The 26,145-nt window shown below is 37.3% G+C and overlaps 1 gene segment (V, D, J or C); it reads left to right on the forward strand.

The window, feature by feature from the left end:
• The first annotated feature begins 366 nt into the window (after positions 1-366).
• LOC103271059 overlaps positions 367-26,145 on the forward strand; it is an 80,850-nt gene continuing 55,071 nt past the window's right edge. Inside the window, 2 exon segments of the V gene segment in view lie at positions 367-438; positions 791-1,102. Coding sequence covers positions 390-438; positions 791-1,102 — 361 coding nt within the window.

The raw sequence follows: 26,145 nt of genomic DNA on the forward strand, positions 1-26,145 counted from the left end.
GCCTCCAGATTAGCTGGGAAAGGGGCCAAGCAGAGTGGCATTTACCTCCCAGAAACTGACCTGAACACCCATTTCTACATTGTCAGGTCACTGACACTTCCTTAGCAGGGCAGGGCCACACGCCCTGTGCATTCCCCAGAGATCTAGACCATCATAATTGGATCTTTCTTCTGCTGCAGGCATCATAAAGTTTGTTGACTTTTTTCCGACAGATAAAGAAATAAATACTTTACGCCATTAAGAGAAGCCCCTCCTCCACTCCCCACTGGCTCTTTCCACACCACTGCACCCACCAGGAGATTTGCCTATTGTTTCCCAGGAAGGACCTTCTGTGATAAAAGCTCAACCTTGCCTTGACTCATCAGGGCTCTGCAGTTCAACTTCTCAAAATGAGATTCTCTGCTCAGCTCCTGGGGCTGCTGATGCTCTGGGTCCCTGGTAAGAACAGAAGGGAGATGTGGAAGGAGAACTGGGGTGGAAGGGTAAGCTCTGAAGGACTCAATTCTTCCCATAGGTGTTCTATCCATGTCTTGTCCTCCAGGATGGGGTATGTGCCAGAAAGATTCTTAGAACTTGTGATCTGGTGAAGACTGTCACACAGACAGTGATGGTGTAGGAGAACCTATGAGTCTTGAAAAATCTTTGTTCTGTTTAAATGGTGAATATTTTTGAAATATGAATCAGAACCACAAACGCACAAAAAATGCCTAAAATCTTTAACCAAAGGAAAATTATAAAGATAATATATAATGTTTGTACATAACGTTGTACTCCTCTCTCATTATTTCAGGATGCAATGGAGATATTGTGATGACTCAGACTGCACACTCTCTGCCCGTCACCCTTGGAGAGCCAGCCTCCATCTCCTGCAGGTCTAGTCAGAGCCTGCTGCACAGTGATGGAAACACCTATTTGAGTTGGTACCTGCAGAAACCAGGCCATTCTCCACAGGGCCTGATCTATAAGGTTTCCAACCGGTTTTCTGGGGTCCCAGACAGATTCAGTGGCAGCGGGTCAGGGACAGATTTCACACTGAAAATCAGCAGAGTGGAGGCTGAGGATGTTGGAGTTTACTACTGCATGCAATACACACAATGGCCTCCCACAGTGGTACAGCCCCAAACAGAAATCTCCATGTGTGAAGTGACCCCGCTGCCCACATGTGTTGCTTGTCTGGAGAGCAGCTCAGCAGATTTTCTCAGTCTGTGTAAGAGGAAGATGTTAAAGATATCATGGAATGGACTGCTTCTGTCTGCAACATGAGTGTCTCAATATACCTCAGGCACCACATGTTTAGCTCCTGTCAGCTACAACAGCCTTGGCATGGCAGAACCAACAGCAGTTTGGAAAGGATTCAAACAACCACACATGATAAAAAGGAAAGCTGATAAAAACTCCAGCTGTCCCTCCCTGCTTTGCATACACTGGCCAATTAAGTTCACTCAATATAACTGTGACATAATTGCTACTGGTTTGTGACAATGCAAATCTATAGATAGTTTGCTTTTAGAAGATGCTCTTATATGTGAACCAGGATAATATCTGGTGATAGTAAGACACTGTTTCTCTTCTACCTTCCCACTTCCCCTTTTTATAGTCTCTTCAGTCCTAGGGCAGGAACAGGATTTTATATTACTGTCCTCAGGGGAGTGGAAAAAATTTATTTTTGGTTTCTGGTTGCTAGATAGACTTGGTAAATCTCTTGAGAAATTAAAAAGCCTGTGTCAAAAGACTATGAAAAGTATTTTTTAGTCACAGTATGTTAAAAAAAAGTGAGTGTTTTCTCAATTGCCATACTGGATTGTAAAAAATAAGAACCAAGTCTGGAAGAATTAGAGAGCAAAAATAAATGCTGTATTCAAGTGAATTTCGATCAATATGAGATCATATAAAAGCCAATTTTTGCTCAATGAAAAGTAAGAATCAACAGACTTTGAGCTGACTGGTCAGACAATTACTCATCCTCTGGGAGCCTGACCAGGCATGTAGGTACTTTCCAGAAATTCTTTCCTTGAATCACTCCAAAGATACCACCAAGCCTCTAGCCAACTCATCTGTTTCTGAGAGCTGACAGGACTGGACATGGTGGAGACACCAAAGGGCAAAGCAATGGGTTGAAAGAGCGTACAGTCTGAACTAGATTGCAGACATTTGACTCTCCCTGGCTTAATTTAGAGCAAGAGAAACTGTGATTCCCAACTGCTCCCCGAGGAAAGAAGTAGCTATACCACACATCTAGTACACCAAACTGTTACTTTGTGTTCTGATACAAGGCAATAATGCCAACTGTCACCACCTGCATTAAACAAAGTGCTGGAAATGAAAACAAAATTAAAATTCATGCAAAGTTAAAAAGATAAAGTAAAATTATCTCTCGTTACAGATGACCCTGAAGATATCATCCAAAAAGAAACCCTTCTAGTCATCAAGGAGATGCAAATTAAAACTACACTGAGATACCACCTAACTCCAGTCAGAATAGCCATTATCAATATCTCAAAAAATAACAGATACTGGAGAGGATGTGGTGAAAAAGGAACTTCTACACTGTCGGTGGGAGTGTAAACTAGTACAACCTCTGTGGAAAACAGTGCGTCGATTCCTAAAAGTTCTAAAAATCCATATGGCCCTGTAATCCTCCTACTGGGAATATACCTGGAAGAACTCAGATCAGTCTATAAAAGAAATATCTGCACACGTATGTTTATCGCAGCATTGTTCACAATAGCAAGAACCTGGAACCAACCATGCTGCCCATCAAAAGAGGACTGGATAAAGAAGAACAAAATCATGAACTTTGCAGCAACCTGGATGGAATTAGAGTTTATAATATTGAGTAATCTTTCACAGAAACAAAGATCTGAGTATCACATTTTCTCACTCATAAGTGGACCTTGAACAACTACCATAATACTATAAAAAGAGGTTTCACAGTAGTGGGAAGGTGCAGGGGAGAGGGGGAGGTGGGATTGACAGTAGTCGAGATCTGCCTGGAGGGAGCACACTTCATCAACAAGGGTTCCTGCACAATGAATATTTGTTTACCTAACACTGAATTGTACCTCACAATTTAAAAAGTAAATTAAATTAAATTTTAAAACAGCAGACAAACTCAGTAAGTTACAGGATACAAATCGACATACAAAAATCAGTTGGGTTTCCTTACACAAACTTCCTATCCAGAAAGAAATATTAATATAGGAAAATAAACCCATTTAGAATAGCAGCAAAAAAAATTTATGAATAAATTTTATCATGGAGGTAATAGATATGTATAATGAAAACCTAAAAAAATTAGTGAAAGAAATTGAAGAAGACATAAATAAATTGAAAGATATCCTGTGGGCAGGAAGATTTTTTTTTTTTTTTTGAATTGGAGTCTCTGTCACCCAAACTGGAGTGCAGTGGCATGCTTACAGCCACTGCAGCCTCGACCTGCTGGCCTCCAGTGATCTTCCGCCTAGCCTTCCAAGTAGCCGGAGCTACAGGTGCACGCTACCATGCCTGGCTAGTTTTTGATTTATTGTAGAGATGAGGTCTTGCCAAGTTGCCTGGGTGGGTCTCGAACCTTCGGGCTCAGGCAATCCACTCGCCTCGGCCTCCTCTGCTGAGATTACAGGCTGAGTCACCAAGCCCGGCTAGGATGAATTAAATTGTTAAAATGTTTACACTCTCCAAAGTGATCTACAAATCCAATGCAATCTCTATGAAAATTCTAATGACATTTTTCACAGACATAGAGAAGACAATTTTAGAATTTATACAAACCCACCGAAGACTCTGAATAGTCAGTCTTGGAAAGGAAGAACAAAGTTGGAAGCATCAAAATTCCTGATTCCAAAACATATTACAAATATATAGTAATCAAAACAGTATGGTACTGTCATATAAACAGACAAATAGACCATGGAACAGAATAAAGAGCCCAGAAATGAACCCAAGCATAAAAAGTAAACTTACTTTCAACAAAGGCAACTAGAAAGCACAGTGGGAAAAAATGATAATCTCTTTAGGATAATGGTGCTGGGAAAACTGAATAACCACATGCAAAAGTATAAAATTAGACCCTTATCTCATAACACATACAAAATCAACTCAGAATAGATTAAAGAATTAAAGCTAAGACCTAAAGCCATAAAACTTCTAGAAGAAAACATAAAGGAAATGCTTCTTGATGTTAGTTTGGGCAATGATTATTTGATATAACACAAAGCACAAGCAATAAAAACAAAAGATAATGAGGACTCCGTCAAACTAAACAGCTTCTGCGCAGCAATGAAAATAATCAGCAGAGTGAAGAGACACCTACAAAAGAAGAGAAGATATTTGCAAACTATATGTCTCTTAGACGGCTAATAACCAAGATACAAGTCTGAAAATTAGGTTCACAAACCACCCTAGAAAAAATGCTACATATTTCACTGCTGAATATCACCACGGTCACCTTCGATGTACTCTCCATGGGAAGCTATGTACCATGTCAGCGACTAGTCTGTCAAAGCAATTTTGTAACTCTTTTTTCTGGAATGCCCATCAGAGCTGTCATTGTTATTTGTTGCGGTCTGACAATTAAGTTAATAAACTTGCCACATGCGCTTAGGTTGGTAACACAGTACAAATAATTGTACTGGAACTCCCTCCCTACTCACCTGATCTAGCCCGCAATGACTTTTTTCTTTACCAGACAATAAAGAAAATATAGAAAGAAAGACATTTTCATGACATCAATGTAATACAATGACAGTTCTCATGGCCATTCAGGAAAAAAGAGTTCCAAAATTGCTTTGATGGGTTAACTAGGTACTAGCATCAGTGCATAGCTTCCCGAGAGGAGTACTTCGAAGGTGACCATAGTGATATTCAGCAATGAAGTATGTAGCACGCTCTCTAGGATGAGTTTGTGAACTTAATTGTCAGTCCTTGTAAATAAGGAACTCAAAAACTGAATAGAAATAAACTAAATAACCAAATTAAAAGTGTGCCAGGACCTAAATAAGCACATCTAAAAAAAAAAAATGATATACAAGTAGCCAACAGGTATATGAAAAGGTAATTATCAGATAAATGCAAATCAAAACCACAATGAGGTATCACCTCACACCTGTTAGAATGGCTATTTCAAAAAGTCGAAAGACAACAAGTGTTGGTGAGGATGTAGAGAAAAGAGATCCCTTGCACACTGTTGGTAGGATACAGTCATTATGTTAAACATAACGAAGTTCCCCCAAAAAATTATAAATAGAACTACCTTATAATCCAGCAATTCCTCTTGTGAGTATATACTCAAAAGAAATCAGAATATCTAAGAAATAGCCACACTCCTGTGTTCATTGCAGTGTTATTTATTACAGCCAAGATTTGAAAATGAAAAAAGTGCTAAATGATGGATAGATAGGTAAATAAATTATGCTACACAATGGAATATTATTCAGCTTTTAAAAAGAAGAAGAAGATACTGTCAGTTGAGACAATATGGACAAACCTGGAGGACACTGTGCTAAGTGAAATAAACCATACAAGAAAAAAAAGCTGCATGATTTCATGTATATGTGGAATCCAAAAATTGGAATACATGGAAACAGAAGGAACAGTGGCTACCAGGTGCGGGGAGGTGAAGAAAATAGGGAGATGTTGGTCAAAGGGTACAAACTTGCAGCTATGTAGGATGAATAAATCTAGAGAGTTAAGGTGCAATATGATGACTATAATTAATAATACTAAATTGTATACTGGAATTTTGCATAAAAATTCCATTTCAGGTCAGATGCTCTTACCAGAAAAACACACACACACACACACACACACACACACACACACTCTCACACAAATGGTAGCTATGCAAGACGATAGATATGTTAATTTGCTTGACTGTAGTGATCATTTCACTGTGTATACTGTATAGTAAAATGTCATGTTGTACAAATTATATATATATGTATATATATATATGTGTATATATATATACACATATATATATATATATAGTTTTTACTTTTAAAAAGTAAAGTAGTAGCAGGGTGTGGTGGCTCACATCTGTAATCCAAGCACTTTGGAAGGTGGAGGTGAGAGGATTGCCTGAGCTCAGGAGTTCAAGACCAGTCTGGGCATCTTGGCAAGTCCTGCCTTTACAATAAAGCAAAAAATTATCCTGGTGTGGTGGTATGTGTCTGTAGTTCCAGCTAGTTGGAAGACTGAGGTGAAGGATTGCTTAAGCCCAGCAGGGCGAGGCTGCAGTGGCCATGAGCATGCCACAGAACTCCAGCCTGGGCAACCGAGTAAAACTCCAATTCAAAAAAAAAGTAAAATAACTAAATAATAATAATAATAATAAGAGCAGTGAATGTAGTTGGGGCAGTGAGACAGAAGGTCACTCAGAAAAGACCATGTAGTCAAGATGAAGAGAATGTTGACCAAAAAACAGACCTGAGACTGGAAAAATCAGCAGGAGATGCAGTGGTGAGAGACCAAGACCCATATCTCAGACACCATGAAACACAATCATTGTAGTGTTAGAGATGGGAAACCCCAGGAGAATGTAGTTTCTCCTCTGCATTTCTGACCCAGTTGTCTTTTGCACTCCAAACCACAGAAAATGTCCCAAAGAGAAATCCAGCCTGGTGTTCAGGGGTCAGCTCATGTTCAATCTGTTAAGGCAGCTCCACACAATGGTCAAAGCTCAGCTGGATTTTCTTCCCCAGTTGAATCTTTCTGTCTGGGCCAAGCCAGAAACTCTCAGCACTCAATTTGGCAAATTTGACCTCAGAAAAAATGAGAAGTACTATTCAGCTAACCTCGAAAGACCTATTCCCTCTCTGGAATTTTAGATCATCTGATCTATATGTCTTCTATAACTCTCTGATGTTGTATTAAACATGATCTTTCAGTTAATTTTTTGTTGCCTTCTGTAGTTGCTGCAATGGTTGTGTTGATCTTCTGTGACTTGTTCCATACTAACTGAAAGTGGAAGTTTCTTTTTTTTTTTAAATTAGATTATAATGCCATCTTTGATGTCATATTGCAAAACAATAAGGTCTAAATTAATTAATTAATTCACATTATTGTATGATCAAACAAATGCTGAAAATAAAAAAACTGTAGGAAAGATAGTGATCGTGTCAGAATTTATGATGCTAGACAATGAATATGATTTCCATATAGTTAGAATAAATATATAGAGAGACATATGCCTTAAATATATCCTCATTTGAAATAATATTCAATACTATTTTTGATCCAATAACAGCATATCAGTTATGATATTATGTTATGGTTGAGTAAATGAAGGTTTGAATTAATTTTAAAAATTTCACTTCTGCATAAGGAAAGAACCTGTATTTGAGAGGACTGCCTATTCCAAAATAATATATGTCATGGCAATCTGCAACGAAAATTTTGATATATTATATTTCTTTGAATTTAAAAGTTATATGGTAATACTTATGTTAAAGAAAAAGAAGATTCGCTCTTTTTAATTAAAAAATGAGTATCTCAATAAGTAAAAGTATTTGCAATAATAAAATAATAAAAGTATTTGGAATCTCAGAAAGAGAGGGGAAAGAAAATGGGGCAGAAGGAAATATTGTTTGAAAAATTTTAAAAATAGGCAGATGCTACTGTAGAAAAGAAATACTGAAGAGAATTCTGATGGAAGAAATGTAACACTTGTTAGAAACATAAATATATTTAAGAAATGAACACTGGAAGGAATATACAAATAAATATAACAATATCGAGTGCACATAACAAGTGTAACATCTCATAGAGTTTGAGATGCATATATAACTTGACAGCATTCAAAAATAACACAAAAAAAAGGTAAGGAGTACCTGAATTAAAGAATCCAACTATTTTATGTAAGTAGCAAAATTAATTATTTATTAAACAATAATAAGTTGAGAATATATGCTAAGTGGTAAATGAATGCATAATTAACAAGTGAATACAAAGAAAAAGGTAGAATAAAAAAATCAACTAATTCTAAAAGTGCAAGAAAGCTGAAAATTGGACCATAAAACAAGTTAAATAGAAATAATAAATTAAAAGATGATAGGTTTGGCCTCAACTTCAAAAGTAATTGTATTAAACATAAATTAGTTTTTTTCAAGACAAATCTTAGAATTATAAAAAAGAATTATAATCAAAGCATAATGCTATTCATAAAATCTATGGTTTAAATAAGAAAATAAAATGACTGTGAAAGTAAAAGGATGGAAAAATACATATTATGCAAAAACTAAGCAAAAGACAGCTGACCTTGGCCATTGCCTTGTTAAACCATGGTCTGACCATTTGGCTTCTTGAGCCATGGACACTATGTTTCCTAGTCTTTGCCCCCTCCCCTACCTTGGGACAGTGAATCAATCTCTCTCTCTCTCTCTCTCTCTCTCTCTCTCTCTCTATCTCTATCTCTCTCATTTACTTTTAAAATAAACTATATTTTCCAGTCTAAAAAAGTAAAAAGAAAGCTGGCCTCAAGGTTAAAGCAAGACTTAAAAAGGGACATTTCTTAAAGATAAATGGGAGAACTCACCAAGAAGTTATTAAAATCCTAAATCTATAAATCCAATAACTTCAAAATAAATGTCAACAATTAATTAAATAAATTGAAAGATTTCAGTCCAGAATATAAAGAGGTTTAAATTTATCACTCTATTCTAAAAACAAATAAAAAACTGAGTAAACTGAAAAATCAGTAACTCTTCTTGGATCTGTCACATAAACGAGGTCACATGGAAAACCACAGCTCCCAAGATTGGAGAGTTAGACAACAGACAATTCCAATTACCAGAACAGAAACCCACAAGCAAGAATCCTGTGTGTGAACCATTATGGGATCGGAAAACCTGAACTGTAATTAATAAAAGTACTCAGTGTGGAAAATTCTGAGAGTTAAAAAATTCAGGGGGACTCAGTAGTAGGGAGCCCCCACATTTTTGTAAGTTTTACTTCCTGGAGCTCTATCAGATTCTCACAGAGAAACACTCCTCTCTGATTAAGTAAAGGCAGGGAAAAAGAAAATATTTTATAATAAGTCAGAGTATCCTGTTCGTCTTAACTAGATCTTCCTCCCCTTAGGAGAATATTGTTTAACTAGAGCCTAACATACTAGGGTTTTATCAGAAGCTAAATAACATGGGGGAATAAAAATATCCAACTTCATCCCCCCACTGTGTGTGCATATGCTTTTTTTTTTTTTTTTTTTTGAGTTGGAGTCTCACTCTGTCACCCAGACTGGAGTGCAGTGGCCACTCCCGGCCACCGCAGCCTCGGCCTGCTGGGCTCTGGCGATCCTTCTGCCTCAGCCTTCCAAGTAGCCGGAACTACAGGTGCGCGCTACCACGCCCGGCTGATTTTTTGATTTATTGTAGAGATGAGGTCTCACTGCCCAGGCGGGTCTCAAACTCGCGGGCCCAGGCAATCCACTCACCTCAGCCTCCCAAAGGCGTGGGATTACAGGCTGAGCCACCAAGCCCGGCAAACATATGCTTATTTTTAAGTGAAATAAATTAATGGTTGGCAGCAATGAGACAAAGAATAGGAGGGAGGAATTTGCTTTTGGTGCCTGAGCTTTTGGTGTCATATTCACAAAATTTATACCAAGCCCAGTGTCAAAGAGCTTTTTCTCTATATTTTCTCCTAGGAATTTAATGGTTTCAGGTTTTAACTTTAAGTCTTTAATCCATTTTAAGTTGATTTTTGTGTATGCTGTGAGATAAATGTTCAATTTCATTCCTTTTCATGTAGATATCCAGTTTTCACAGCATCCATAATTGAAGCACCTATCCTTTCCTAAATGTGTACTCTTGCTGCCTTTGTGTAAAATTACTTGACCATATACAAGGTCCAACAATTAGGTTCATGAGCTATCTTAAGAAAAATCTTACTACATACCTCGTTGTTGAATATCACTATGGGTCACCTTCGACATACTCTTCTTGGGAAGCTATGCACTGACACCTAGTTCACCCATCAAAGCAATTTTGGAACTCTTTTCCTGAAATGCCCATCAGAGCTGTCATTGTTATTTGTTGAGGACTGACAATTAAGTTAAAAAAAACTTGTCACTGTGCATTTATGTTGGCAGCACTGTACAAATAATTCTATTGGAATACCCTCCCTGCTCACCTGATCTGGCCCCCAGTAACTTTTTTCTTTACCCAAAGATAAAATAAATATTGATAGAAAGACATTTGATGACATTCAGGACATCAAACATAAAAAAATGACAGTTCTGATGGCCATTCCAGAAAGAGTTCCAAAATTGCATTGATGTGTGGAATAGGTGCTGGCATGGGTTCATAGTTTCCCAAGTGGAGTACTTTGAAGGTGACTGTAGATATATTCAGCAATATGGAATATAGCACTTCTTCTAGAATGAGTTTGCGAACTTAATTATCAGACCTCATGTGCTTGGGTTTGTTTCTGGGTTCTCTATTTTGTTCTGTTGGTCTTTGAGTCTGTTTTTATGTCAGGAATACTGTTTTGATTACTTTATGTTTGTGATCTGACTTGAAATCAGGAAGTTTGATGCTTCTCATTTTGTTCTTCTGTCCCAAGATTGTCTTGGCTATTCAGGGTCTTTTGTGTTTCTGTACAAACACTAAGATTATTTTTTCTATGTCTGTAAAAAATACTAATTAGATCTTCATAGAGATAGTATTGAATGAATCTGTAGATCACTTTGGGTAGTATGGACATTTTAACAATATTAATTTTTTCTAATACACACACACAGGACAGCTTTCATCAATTGGTGTCTTCAATTTCTTTCATTTATTTTGTATAGCTTTTTTGTGTACAAATCTTTGACTTTCTTGATTGAATTTATTCATAAATATCTGATTATTTTCATTGCTTATCCTTTTTGTTGCTGCTATTTGACTGATATCCTTTTTCTATCGATTGTTGATTTAAAGAATTACAATTGACTTGTTGATGTTGATTCTGTAACTATTGAAATTATTACTGCTTTTTAAATTTTTTTTTATTTTACAGATGTGGGACACAATTCATGGTTGGATATACAAATGTTCATTATGCAGAACCCTTGTTGATGAGATGTGCTTCCCCCTTCCCTGGCAGTTTCTCTCAACTGCAAATTCCATCCACCCCTTCCCTGGCAGTTTTCCACTACTGTCAATCACTTTCTTATAGTATTACAGTAATTGTTCAAATTCTACTTAGGAGTGAGAACATGATACTCAGTTTTTTGTTTCTGTGACAGATCACTAAGTACTAGAGACTCTACATCCATCCAAGTTGCTGCAAAGTTCATAATTTTGTCCTTTCTATGACTGAATAATATTCCATCATGCATATTTACCACATTCTTTTAATCCAGTCCTCTTTTGATGGGAAGCATGGTTGGTTCCACGAATAATGCTGCAGTGAATATGTGTAAGCAGGTATCTTTTTCCCAGAGTGATTTGAGTTCCCCTGGGTATATTCCCAGTACAGGGATTGCAGGGTTGTATGAATGGTTGATTTTTAGATCCTTTAGAAATTGCCAAACTGTTTTCCACAGAGATTGTACTAGTTTACACTCCCACCAACAGTGTTGAAGTGTTCCCTTTTCCTTGCATCCTCTCCAACATCTGTTGTTTTTTGAGTTATTGATGATGGCCATCCTGACTGGAATCGGTGTGGTCTTAATTTGTACTTCATTGATGACTAGTGAGGCTGAGCATTTTTTCATGTATCTGTTGGTTGTTCCTTCTTGAGCAAGTATCTATTTATATCTTTTGCCCACTTTGTAATGGGGTTGTTTTTTAGTTTTTTTTTCTTTTCAGAACATTTGAGTTTCTTGTAGATCCTAGATATTAGGCCTTTGTCAGATATACAGTTGGCAAATATGTTAGGACTAGATGTCAGGTCATTGTCAGATATACAGTTGGTAAATATTTTCTCCCAGTCTGTGGACTTTCTCCCCACCCTCTTTAATGGTTTCTTTGGCTTTGAAGAAACTTGTTAGTTTGATGGGGTCCCGCTTATATATCTTATCTCTTATGGCATGGGCACTTGGGGTTTTGATCAGGAATTGGTTGCCAGTTCCAATTTTCTAAGGTTCTTGTAGTTTGAAGTTTTACGTTTAGGTCTTTGATCCATTTAGAGTTGATTTTTGTGTATGGTGATAGGTAGGGGTCTTGTTTTCATCTTCTGCATGTGGTCAACCAGTTTTCCCAGCACCATTTACTGAATAGGTTCTCCTTACCCCAGTGGTTGGTGGTGGTGGCTTTGTCAAAGATGAGTTGGTTGAGAAATTGAGGTTTTGCTTCTGGAATCTCTATCTTCTATTAGCCTATTTGCCTATTCTTTACCAATATCAGACTGTTTTGATTACTATAGCTTTATAATAGAGTTTAAAGTCTGGGATAGTGACACCTACTGCTTTGTTTCTTTTGCTGAGGATTGTTTTGGCTATTCATGGTTTGTTTGTTTTTTTTTCCATATAAATTCCTCTATTGTCATTTCCAGGTCTGAGAAGAATACTGCTGGTAATTTATTGGGTATTGTGTAAAATCTGTACATTGCCTTGGACAGGATGAACATCTTAAAAATGTTGATTCTTCCAATCCATAAGCATGGAATATTTTTCCATTTGTTTGTATCATCTTTGATTTCTGTAGCAGTATTTTGTAGTTTTCATTGTAAAGATTTTTCACTTCTCTGGTTAGGAAGATGCCATGTTTTTTTGTTTTTGTTTTTGTTTTGTGGCTATTGTGAATGAAATTGTGCTTTGGGGGGGGTTCTATTTGTCTATTGTTGGTGTATAGGAATGCAACTGTCCTTTGCACACTTATTTTATATCCTGAGACTTTGGCAAAATCCTTTATCAGGGCAAGAAGGTTTTTGAGAGATTCTCTTGGGTTTTCAGGGTATTGAATCATGTCATCTGCAAAGTATAACTTAACTACTTCTTTTCCTATTTGGATACCCCTGATTTCCTTTGCTTGTCTGATTGCTTTAGCTAGGACTTCCAATACTAAGTTGAACAGGAGGGGTGAGAGTGGGCATTCTTGTCTTCTTCTGGTTTTCAGGGGAAATGGTTCCAATTTCTGTCTGTTTAGCAGTATGTTGGCTGTGGGTTTCTTACTATTTTGACATATGTTCCATCTATGCCTAGATGTTTGAGAGTTTTTAATCAAGAAGGAATGCTGAACTTTTTCAAAAGGTATTTCTGCATCTAATGATATAATCATGTGGTTTTAGTTTTTACATCTGTTGTTATATTTAATTATGTTTATGGTCTTGTGGATGTTGAACCAGCCCTGCATTCTGGGGATGAAGCCTACTTGGTCATGGTGGATGATTTTTTAAATGTGTTGTGGGATCCGGTTTGCTAGAATCTTATTGAGAACTTTGGCATCTATGTTCATCAATGATATTGGCCTGTAGTTCTCTTTGTTGAATCTTTACCAAGTTTGGGTATTAATGTGACGTTAGCTTCAAAAAATGATTTGGGGAGAGTTCCATCTTTCTCAATTCCCTGGAATACTTTCACTAGGATTGGTATCAGTTCTTTCTTGTATGTTTTGTAGAATTCTGCTAGAAAACCATCTGGTCCAGGGATTTTTTTTTTTTTTTTTTTTTTGTAGATAGTTTTCTTATGACATAGTTGATTTCCTTGTTTGCTATTGGTCTATTAGGGTCTCACATTCTTCTTGTTTCAACCTGGGGAGTGATGTGATTTCAGAAAGTCCTTCATTTCATTTAGGTTTTCAAGTTTATTTTCATTCAAGTATACATAGTAATCTCTAATGATCTTTTGTATTCCTTTGGGGTCAGTTGTGACTTGATCTTTTGCATTTCTGATTGTGTTTATTTGGGCTTTTTCTTGGTCAGTCTAGCTAGGGGTCCATCAATCTTGTTTATACTTTCAAAGAAAGAGTTTGTTGCTTCATTGATTTTTTGGTATCATATTTTTGTCCTCTGTGTCTCAAATTTGGACTTTTATTTTGGTGATCTGGTGAGTTTCTGAAGTTAGGGTTTTGGTGGTCTTGCTTTTCCAGCTTCCTTGAGTGATTTGTTAGGCTGTTAACTTGTGATCTTTCCATTTTCTTCATGTGTTTTGGTAGAGATATGAATTCCCCTCTTACCACTGCTTTCATGGAATCCCAGAGATTTTGGTAAGGTGTTTCTTCATTTTCATTTTTTTCCAGGAATCTTTTAATTTTTGTTTTGATTTCCATATTGACTTAGGAGTTGTTCAGCATCATACTATTCAGTGTCCTTGTTTTTGTGAGTTTGGGGGAAACTTTGTTGGTGTTGATATTTATTTTTATTCCACTGTGATCTAAGAAGGTTCTTGGCAGCACTTCAATCTTATGGAATTTGTTTATGCTTGATTTATGGCCAAGGATGTAGTCAATCTTAGAGAATGTTCCATGTTGTGATGAGTTGAATGGATATTCTGTGGTTGTTGGGTGGAGTGTTCTGTAGGTATCAATTAAGTCCATTTGGTCAAGCATCACACTGAGTTTCTGGATTGCCTTGTTGATCTTTTGTCTTGATGATCTGTCTAGGGTTGTTAGTGGGTTATTTAAGTCCCCAGCTATGATCATGTTAAAGTCAATATCTTTTTATAGTTTACCTAGAAACTGCTTTATGAAAGTTGGTGCTCTTATGTTGGGTCCATATATGTTTAGGATGGATATTTCCTGTCGATGGATTGAACCTTTTATCATTATGTAATGACCTTCTGTATCATTTTTAATTTTCAATAGCTTAAAGGGTATTTTGTTTGATATTAAGGTCATGACTCCTGCTTTCTTTTGTGTTCCATTCACCTGAAAATTTGTTTTCCATCCTCTTAACTTTGAATCAGTGAGTTTTTTGGAGACAACATATTGTTGCATAATAATATTTTATCCAATTTGCCATTCTATGTCTTTTTAGTGGTGCATTTAGTCCATTCACATTCTGGCTAATTGTTGAGCTGCAAGAGTTTATCCCTGTCATGAAATTCTTATGGAGTTTGTTGTTGCTGTTGTTTATTTGCTGTTTTGTCTTTCTTTTTATTTTGGAGATGATTTATATGTGTTTTCAATCCTTTCCCTGCATTCTTGGGAAGGGTATTGTTGATGTTTTTTCTTTTTTCTGTGTTTAATTCTTTCTTAAGTGTTTCTTTTAGAGCTGGCCTGGAGGTGGTATAAACTCTTAGAGATTGAATGTCTAGGAAGGATTTTAAGTTCCATCCATTGCTAATGAAACTTAGCTTAGCTGGGTATGTAATTCTTGGCTGAAATTGTTTAACCTTAAGAACTTTGAAGATTGGACTCCATTCTCTCCTAGCTGAAGTATTTCTGTAGATAAGTTTGCTGCTCTTCTAATTGGTCTTCTCTGATAGGTACTCTGATCTTTCTCTCTTGCTGCCTTCAGGATTTTTTCTTTTATACCTACTTTGTGTATGTTTATGAGTTAGTCTTCCCATTTGTTGTCTTGCAGGGGTTTACTGAATCTCTTGTCTTTGAATGGTTGCATCACTGATGAAATGAGGGAAGTTTTCTTGGATAATTTCATGAAATGTTTGTTTCACAGTTGTCTCTGTCTCTCTATCTGCTTCAGGGATTCCAATTAATTTTAGGTTCAGTCTCTTGATATAATCACACATCACTTAGAGGTTTTGTTCTGTCTTTTTAAGCATCTTTTCTATGTTTTCAACAATTTGGGTTAATTCCACTTTTTGGTCCTCAAGCTCTGAGATTCTCTCTTCTGCTTGGTTAAGTCTGCTGTCCATGCTGATCAGTTTGTAATTCATTTTATTTACTGTATTCTTTATTGACATCATCTCAGTTATCGACTCCTTCATTCTTTTCTCTTGTCTCTCCTCATTTCTATTCATTCTCTTCATTAATATCTTGTTATTGGGTTTGTGGCTTGAGACCAGACATTCTGGGAGCTTTTCATTGTTTAAGTTCCAAAGTCTGTATTCTCAGTTGCTGTCTTTCTTGCAGTCTGGATGGCACCTTTGTTCTTTGTTGGGTTCTTCTTCATTTGTGATGGTTTTTCCTCTCTCTTTTTCTCCCTTCTTTAATTTGGTTGTTCAGTGATAGGAGGATAGCTTTCACTTCTATATGCTCAATCCCCTATTCTCCCTTATGTAGATCCTCTGGATTTGTTCAATTTTGAAGCCAGACTGAGGATGAGAGGCTGTGCTTTTTGCAATTTTGAGATGTGATGTAGGTGTGATGCAGGAGCTGTGGTTCAGAAGCTATATGGAGATTACAGTATCCACTGACAAGTGTGTGAACTCTCTAGACCCCACTTCCCACCAATCTGTCCATGTGGTAGGGGTGAATGTATGTCCCTGAAAGCAAAATGGGATAAGAAAAAGTGAAAAAAAATGGAAAAAGAAAGATGAAAGAAAGATAGAGAGAAGAATAAGGAAAACCAACTAATGAATAATAAGCAAAAAATCAAAAACAAAACAAAAAACCCCCAAAACATATAAACATACACACACAAAAACTTGATTCACTCACCCTCAAACATACCCATATGCAAATAGAAAACCTAAAAAACAACAAAAACAAGTACAAAAACATCAACAAAAACAGAAAGAAAGAAAGATGAAAAAAGAACTCCTCTGTGACCATTTCTGGAACTTCAGGTTCCTTTCCCAAGCTCCACCGATGCCGCCACAGTAGGGAGTGGACTCTTATCTCCAACACCTCTCCTCACTCTCAGCACAAGCTGACTGTTTTGCTCTTAGCATGGGTCAGATGCCGCACAGACTACCGTGGGAGGAGGGTGAATCAGATCAGACACCCTTTGGACTGATATGGAGGAAGATCAATCAGATCTGGACTCACCCAACTCATATGCTGCTACTGCTGCTAAGTCTCTCACTCAGATCTGATGTGTCTGTGTCTGGTCCAGCATGGAGGTGGAGCATCTGTCTCTGTGTCTGCTCCTGAAGTTTCCACTCTGGGCCAGCGATGGTCAATCCCAGAGAGGTGTGGAGAATGCCTCTGGGTCTCAGGTCGGAGACTGAACAGTACTGGTAGGGCCAAGTCAGGCCTCTGCCGGGTCCCAGGACAGAGAAAATGGCAGTGGTTGATGTCTCTGTGCTGGTGGCAGGGCTCAGTTCCAGATTTGTTTGCTGTACCTTCTCCATGGTTCCCATTGCTGATGCCCGCCCCACTACCAAAGGTGGTGATGTGGGCCAGGTGCCAGGTAATGAGGAGCAACTGATCTCTGCTGCCTCCTTCTGAGAGACTCCCCCAAATAGCAGATGACTGGGGGCTCTACCATAGGGCGGTGGTGTAGCCTTCTCCATATGGGTGCCCTGGGTGTTTGATCCCGAGTCTCCCCTCAGATGAATTTTCATTCACCCACCCAACCACACACTACCATTCACACAGTCTGTCTTCATGGGCAATCACCCTTGCAGAGACTCTCAGCACTCCCACTGATTCTATCACCATCTTGCTCATTTTTCCAAAGTTAGATTTTCTAAGTTGTTCATTCTTATAATTGTTATGACTGGTGAACTCATCTTGATTTTTGTAACTCATATAAAATAGAATGATCTTGAGAAGTTAGCTAGAGAAGAAACTAGTTCTTCTTTAAAAAAATAAAATTAATGGACAGCCAGTGTGAATGAATTCCAAGTAAAAGAGAACAGAAATGAAGACTTTAAGTGCATATATCTATATTTAATTTTTGTTATGCCTAGGTAAATATATAATCTTGAGTTTCCAAGTCAGGAAAACTATTGGTCAATAAATTTACCATGTATGAAAGTAGTATGATGTCCAAACTTGTCATCATCCCATAATACTGCTACCTATCTTTGTATGAGTGATATTGTCATTTTTATGCACAGATTACTTTGGTATAATTAAATTTCATTCCATTCCACACACTATATTTGAGATTATTTCCACGTAATGACTTTGCTTTTATCAACAGATTTTCAAATTAGTTTAACTTTTTAGTTTTTTATTATTTCAAGCTTTACCAACAACCTTTTATGTACACAAACCACAACTTCCTCTTCTGCCATACTCTACTTCAACTTTTGATCAGTTGTAATAAATCTTTCAAGGATTTCTATTTTTGTAAATCTTCATGTTTGTTATAATTCCTATGCAGTTTCAAATTGAAATTTTTCTTCGTATTTATTTTCTTAGTTCAATGTCATATTTATAGAATATTTGTATGTGTGTGAGTATTCTTTTTTTTAATCTCTGCATGATTTCAAATTGATTACTTAGAGTAAGTTTTGCAGACTAGAACTCTGAAGCAGGCCCAACTTTTATCTCTGAAAATAATAATTCTTAGGTATTTTTAATGCTTATTTGAATTTCTAATGTACAAAAATCTTTGTGTTTTCTCTTTTTATAAATTTTTAAGTAGAAGTCTATCCTCCCCTGCCACCATCAACTTAATCACAATTGTGAATCCTGTATTATTTGTCTCTGTATTTTATTTAGTCTATATATGTCAAATAAATTTTTTTGTTTAAATATTATATGATGAATATCATATTAGTAAAGTCTACTTTATTATTTCCTTTCCTTGTGCTTAATACTTTTAATAGCTTAGTTCATTTTCTTTAAAAAGTATGATTTTACCATCAGAAACATGAAATATGTTTCTATCCTATTTTGGAGACCATTTTGACCTTTCATATTTATCTTTATGATTCCCATTATCATGGTTTTTTGTACGTGGTAAAATATAGATATTCACGTTTATTTTGATTTCAGATGAGTATCTAACTGATCCAGTTCAGTTAATTTATTTTTGTATTTACTATTGCATTGTGATAGCATTTTTATTGCAAATTCAATAACTACAAATATTTTGATCAGTTTCTGAGTTCCCAAACTGATTGAACTGGCTTTCTTTTTTATCCATTCACTGATATTATACTATTTTAATTACTGTCATTTATCAAAGGCTTTGGTATTGGGTAGTATTAGTCCTCCAACTATTTTTTGTATTATTCAGGAATATCTTGGCTATTTTTTACTTTTTGAATGTCCGCATATATTTTTTTACTGTGAATGTTTTCAAGAAATTTTGAGAGAATATACAAATTTAAGTCACCCAATTCATAAATGTAGTATAATCTTCCATTTATTGAAGTTTTCTCTTTTTTTCAGTAGCATTATGCACATTTCTATCTGGTTTTGTTGAACATATTTTATGTGAGTTTTTACATTAGCATAATGTCCAACTTAAAGAAAGTGGCAAAAATAGTTTAAGAAACTCATTCAGCAGGGCTCGGTGGCTCAGTCTGTAATCCCACACCTTTGGGAGGCTGAGGTGGGTGGATTGCCTGAGTCTGCGGGTTCGAGACCCAACTGGGCAGCGAGACCTCATCTCTACAATAAATCAAAAAATCAGCCAGGCATGATAGTGCATGCCTGTAATTCCGGCTACTTGGAAGGCTGAGGTGGAAGGATTGCCAGAGCCCAGCAGGTCGAGGCTGCAGTGGCCGGGAGTGGCCACTGCACTCCAGTCTGGACGGTGGAGTGAGACTCCAACTCAAAAAAAAATTTTTTTTAATTTAAAAAATAATAAAAAATTTTAAAAAAAGAAACTCATGCACACTTTATCTAGATTCATGTTGTGTCAACAGATGACTTTTTCTTCCACATACTTTCTACAAGTATATTTATGACTTAGAATTCAGTTACTATTGATTTAAAACATATCATCCTAAACTTAATGGCATATTATATCATTGTACTTTTAACTTTGGATTGTAGATGTTTTCTGAGCTAACCATGATTTCTGCTTGGAATTTCTCAAGTGGATGTAGTCATATGGTGGCCAGGGATGAAGTCATGTCTAAGATATCTGACGCAAGCTATGACTGATTCTTTAGCTGAGGCTGTGAATCAGAACATGTTCCTGCTTTACTCAATCTACACTTCCACAAGAGTATCAGGCGCTTTATAACTTCTTTTTACCTGTTATATAATCAAAAGACACAAAGTGTCACTTCTGTCACAATGATAGACCCATTAAAATTTTAAAAGGAGAAAAATATGACAATAAGTCTAATAGAAGAATTGTCAACATCACACTATTGAAGGAACTTATAAGATGGAAGATTCTATGACCATCTTGGAGTACACAGTTGGCAACTGTCTATTCTTGGCTAAGTCAATCCACATTTCCACCACATGCAACATACACTAATTTTTGCCCCCAATATCCACAAGCATTGTTCTATGATGGAGACAGGTCAATGTAAAAGATCTCCTAATCTAATTCAGATTCTAGGAAAATGAGTCTTCCTGTCCACAGTTCCTGAATAGCCACCCCCACCCTCCCGGCCTTATCTCACTCAACACTGTGAACAATGGTGAGGCAGGAATAGGACATTATCACTCTACTGAGAGAGCTATAGATACTCTTTTACAGAAAGAAGGCAAACAGCAATCAAAATTCCATGTAGCATAAAGCAATAGCTTACCTTTGGGGATTCCTGCTTCTGGTGTTTTATGGGTTTTTTTTCCTTCTCAAGCTGTAATTTTGATCTTCTTAAGCAACATTTTCAAATAAAAAACAAATAACAAGTTTTAAACAGCATCTTCTCTGTTGTTCTAAATCCCCATTATCATTTGAGGCATAAAACTTTCTTCATTAACTATTTGCTATTTTCATCTTACTGTGATATTTTTTCTCAAGTTTAGATCATAGAAAAACATTATTATTACCAAATATAGACTTTATGACTTTCTATAAATTTCAATAAATTTTAATTTTATGTTGTTTCCCTCAACTCAAAATCTCCAAGTTCTGTTACTAAGGTAACTGACCACATAATCCTGATTTAATTTCTGTTGAACATTTCCAGGGTTGGATTCATACAAGGAAAAGAACTCTGTACTCAAGCTGCTTGAATTAATAGCTGTGTCAGTCATTATTTTTGAAGAATGTGGCCGGATGAGGGTCATATAAATGCTTGTGATCACTCACATTAGTCATCACCAGGAGAAGATTATCTGTAACTGATGATTTAGGAAATGTTCTAGTGGTTTGAACTGTTACGTCACAATCTCTGTTCTCTGTTAAGTCAGTTCCCTTACTGACTGAATATTCTGGAGAGGAAGGAAGTATCCATATGTGACAGATGTGAATTGTTCAGCACAGGAGCCAAAAGAACCAGGATATCTCAACCTGGGATGACTTTGCACTCTTTCTTCAGTCTTTGGTTATAGATCAAAACCCTTAGGGATGGTCTCTGGCAAAGGGTAGATGTCTGCCTTAGCTGTATACAGAATGGATGCAAGGAGATCAGCGTCTCTTACTTATGCTACTAAAATCGGTCTCAGGGGAGGAACAAGATAATGAACAGTTGCCACATGATAGTGAAAATGTCTTTGTTCTCATTGTAAGTTGAATCTTGTGTACTTTCTTTAGGTTTGTAACAAGTGTCCTTTGAGAGAGCACTCACAGTGTTAATAACTTGATAGAATCATAGAGTGGGATGTTTAACTTCAAAGACAATAATGTTTATGCCCTTTTTAAAATTTTAGATGCTACTGATGATATTGTGCTGCCTCGTTTTCAACTTCCAGACAAAGCTTGAAGAGAGCGAGTCACCATCAGTTTCATGGTAAGTAAAGATGTTGTGAGCTACTTGAATCCAGACCAACAAAAAAAGCAGGCCCATCTCCCAATCTTCTCAACTATAGTATTTTTGTACCTGTATTTCTCTGCTTGATTTAGTGGATTGGTCTGAGATAGATTTCACCCCCACAGTTCGCAGCTTGGAGTAAGATTCATCATTACTTTCAGCAACATGAGAATCTGCCTCTCAAGAGTGACAAATCTGAGCAAAAGCATACACTGATAAAAGAACTTTGTCTTGTCCAAGAAACTCATATATAATTGAGGAAATCTGATGAAAAGTTTAGTGTAAGTGATCTTGAAATACTGATTTCTCTGATCACAGAACAGAGGAATTAGAACCTCAAGTCCTTAGTTGAAATTTTGCCTCCTTCACTATATTGCATAAACTTTCCAGTTTGTGATGTTTCACTGAAGCAGCCTGAGAAGAATGCAGAAACTCAGAAAAGTAAGTCTTATTCTTCTCTCTATATTGTATATTAAAGCATTTACTGGCTCAGAAATAGGTGCTTGTAAGCTGGAAATCTAAAAGAAAAGAGAGACTGAGAGTCCTCAAAGTTAAGCAGAATTTTCAAAAATCTCACATGACTAGAGGTGAAAATTTAGTCCTCAAGGCCTGCAGAAAAAAGATTCTAAAATTACCCAAATCTTCTGTTGAAACCAGTGCAGAAATGCACTCTGGGAAGTAGGATAAACCAGGAATAAGAAAACACCAATGTTACTAAAGCCTAGGTCAAAATAGTGCAGCCACTGATCAGATTAAGGTGATCTATCCTTGATTTCAGTGCAAAAACCAAAATTAAATTATTTCTGAAAAATAAACATCATTCTATAGCCTAAAATCACCTCTGAAATTTTTTCAAGCAAATATGTGTATAAACATACACGAATGTTAGGCACATAAAAAAACAGTTGAATTTCAATCAAAAATATCCAGACATATAAAATCAAAAGAAAAAGACAGGAAACAGAAACAGACTTAGTTTTCTGATATTGGGGGGATCATATTTTGTTTTGTCTTTTTAAACTTCTTTTCTATGTTTTTAACAGTTTAGATTAGTTCCACATTTTGGTCCTCAAGCCCTGAGATTCTTCCGCTTGGTTAATTCTGCTTGCCATGCTGTCACTTTGCTATTTACTTCTTTCACTATATTCTTTATTGCTGTTATCTCATTTATCAACTCCTTAATTCTTTCCTCTTGTCTCTTCTCATTTCTATTTATTCTCTCTAATAATATCTTGATATCTGGGTTTGTGGTTTGAGACCAGTCATTCTGGGGGCTCTTCAATGTTTGAGCTCTCTGTATTCTCTATGGCTGTCCTCCCAGAGGTCTGTATGAGACCCATATTCTTCCTTTAGTTTTTCTTCATTTGTTTAGGCTTTCTCCTCTCCTCCCTTTTTTTAGTTATTTAATTTTGTTGTTCAGTGATAGGGGGAATAGCTTTTGCTTCTGTTTGCTCAATCTCCTATTCTTCCTTATGTAGACCCTCTGGCTTTGTTCAATTCTGAAACTGAACTGGGGTTTGGGGCTGGGTTTTTTGCAGTTTAAGGGGGGAGCTGTGATTCATAAACTATCTGCAGATCCTCGTATCCACTGATAGGATTGTGGGCCCTCTGGAACTCACTTCCCACCACCTTACTGTCTGTTCAGGCAGTGGGGGTGTATGTTTGCCCCTGAAAGCAAAGTGAGAAAAGAAAAAGAGAAAGAATGGAAAAAGGAAGGAGGAAGACAAAAGGAAGGTAGAGAGAGAAAAGAAGAGGGAAAACAGGCATACCAATTAACAAATAAATAGAGAAACAAAGAAAAAAACAGCATACAGACAGTCATACAAACAAACACACAAACAAAAAGCCCCCACTGATGTATTTTCCCTCAAAAATACCCATACACAAACAAAAAATCTTAAAAACAAAAAACATCAAAATAACTGAAACAAAGCCAGTACAAAGACACAAATAAAAACAGAAAAAAGAGAGGAGAAAAAAAAAACTAAAAACCTCGCTCTGTGACTGTGTCTGCAACTCCAGGTTTCTTTCAGCTGTCACTGCTCTGTTAAGGAGCAGCTCCATTTTCCAGCTCTTCCCCTCTGCTCTCAGCACAGGCTGATAGGGTTGTTCTCAGTGTGGGCCAAATGACCCATGGACTACTGTGGGAGAAGAATTTATCAGATCTTGACTCACTCAACTCCCTGCCACTGCTATCAAGGCTCCCACTCAGATCTGACCTGTCTGTGCCTATTCCAGCATGGGGGAAGGGCATCCGTCTCTCTGAGTCCAATGAGAGGCTAGCCTCTGGGTCCCAGGCTAGAGGTTAGACAGAGCTGGGTGGGGTAATGCAGGCTTCTGCCTCATCCTGGAATAGAGAAGATGGGAGCACATGGTCAGCATCTTGTCACTGACGATGGGGCTCCCTTCCAGATTTCCATGCCCTGCTTCCTCCACGGTTCCTCCTGTTCATGCCTGGTCTGCTGCCACAGGTGATGATATGGTTCAGGTGCCAGGTGGTGAGGAACAGATATTCTCTGCAGCCTCCTCTCAAGAGAGCCCCCAGAATGGCAGATAATTCTGCGCACTAGGGACTCCAATCTCAGGGCAGTGGTGGATTGCAGTCACCACCAGAGGAGAGCCCCAGGTTCATGAACTCGAGTCTCCCCTCCAATAGACTTTAACTCACACACTAGCACATACCCACTCATTCAGAGAGTCTTTATGGATACTCTCTTTATGGATACTTTATGGATACTCTCACATTCCAACCTGTTCTGTCACCATCTTGACTCCACCTCCAAATTTATTGCTTCTAACAGTTTGTTAATGGAATCCACAGAATTGTTTTACATAAGGATCATGTCATTTGCAAAGAGATATCATTTTACTTCATTTCTGATTGTGTGCCTTTTCTTTCTTTTGCATGTCTAATTTTTCTCACTTGTACTTCCAATGCTTAGTTGAATAGACATGGCAAGAGTGAGCATCCCTTTCAATGGTCAAGGGCAGTCTACACTTCTTCACCACTATTCAATGCTGCCATGTAACCAAAAACTATTTATAACCCTTAAAACTATTGCAATACACAGAAAAAAAAAGTGCAAAGGAAAAAATATGTCCAAGGGCAAAAAAAAAAAAAAATGGGCATGTTTGTCTTGTCCAGACATTAGAGTAACAACTCGGGGTGCTGGATGTGCAATTCAGTTCCTTTTCTCCTCAGGAAGAAACAAGTTGATTTCCCACTTGCTCTGAATTAAGCTGGGTAGTGGATTTATGCCAAATGCCTGTACGCTTGCTCAGAGAGCACACTTTCAACTCACTGTTCTGCTCTTTGCTGACGCCAAGCGGCATAGCCAATGTTGGGTCTTGTCATTTCTCAGAAACAAGTGAGTTGGCTGGAGGCTTGGTTCTATCTCTGGAGTGAGTCAGGAAAAGGAGTTGTGGAACATGCCCACATGCCCATTCAGATTTCCAGCTGACAACTAATAGTCTGTCAGATTAGCTCAAAGTCTTAATATTCCCACTGCACAAAAATTAGCTTTTATATCATTTTATATTGACCAAAATTCTGTTGAATACAGCATACATTTTTTGCTCTCTAACTTTTCTAGCTTTTTGGGTTTTTTTTAGTCAGAGTCTCACTCTGTAGCCCAGGCTTGAGTGCAATGGCACACTCATGGCCACCATAGCCTTGACCTGCTGAGCTCAGATGATCCTTCCACTTCAGCCTTTCAAGTAGTAGTAACTACAGGCACATGCCACCACACCCGTCTATCTAACTTGTTTTTTATGTTTATAATCCAGCTTGGGAATTGAGAAAATTCACTCAACATGCTGTGACTAAGAAAGAATGCTCAAAGTATTTTGGCACAGGTCTTTGTTTCCAACGAGATTTACTAAGTCTATCTAGCAGCCAAAACCCAAGAATAAGAGTAGTTTTCCCCTGATACTCCCCTGTGGATAGTAATATAAAATTCTGGGCCGGCTCCAGGAGTGCAGAGGCTGTAAAGTGGATATAGGAAGTTGCGGAGGAGGAGGGAGAGCAGTATAACAGTTGTGTCTCACTATCACCAAATATTATCCTGAAGGATGTTTAAAAACCCCTGCTGAACCTAAGAAAAGAAAAATTTGCATAGATTTTCATTGCTACAAGTCAATAGCAATTATATCACAGTTATATTGAGTGCATTGAATTGGTCAGTGTATGCAAAGCAGAGAAGAATACCTGGAGATTTTATCAGCTTTCCCTTTTATCATGCTTAGTTGTCTGTGCGTAGTTGAACCTTTTTCATTCTACTGCTCATTCTCCTATGCCAAGGCTGTGGCAGCTGACAGGAGCTAAACACATGGTGCCCAAGCTATACTGAGACACTCATGTGACAGACAGAAGTGATCTATTCCATGATATCTTTAACAACTTCCTCTTACACAGACTGAGATAATCTGCTGAGCTGCTCCCCAGACAAACAACACATGTGGGCAGCTGGGTTACTTCACACATGGAAGTTTGTGTTCAGGGCTGTACCATTGTGGGAGGAAATTGTGTATCTTGCATGCAGTAA

This window comes from Carlito syrichta, unplaced genomic scaffold (assembly GCF_000164805.1).
Source record: "Carlito syrichta isolate Samal-C Ts95f unplaced genomic scaffold, Tarsius_syrichta-2.0.1 Scaffold311148, whole genome shotgun sequence".
Lineage (NCBI taxonomy): Eukaryota > Metazoa > Chordata > Mammalia > Primates > Tarsiidae > Carlito > Carlito syrichta.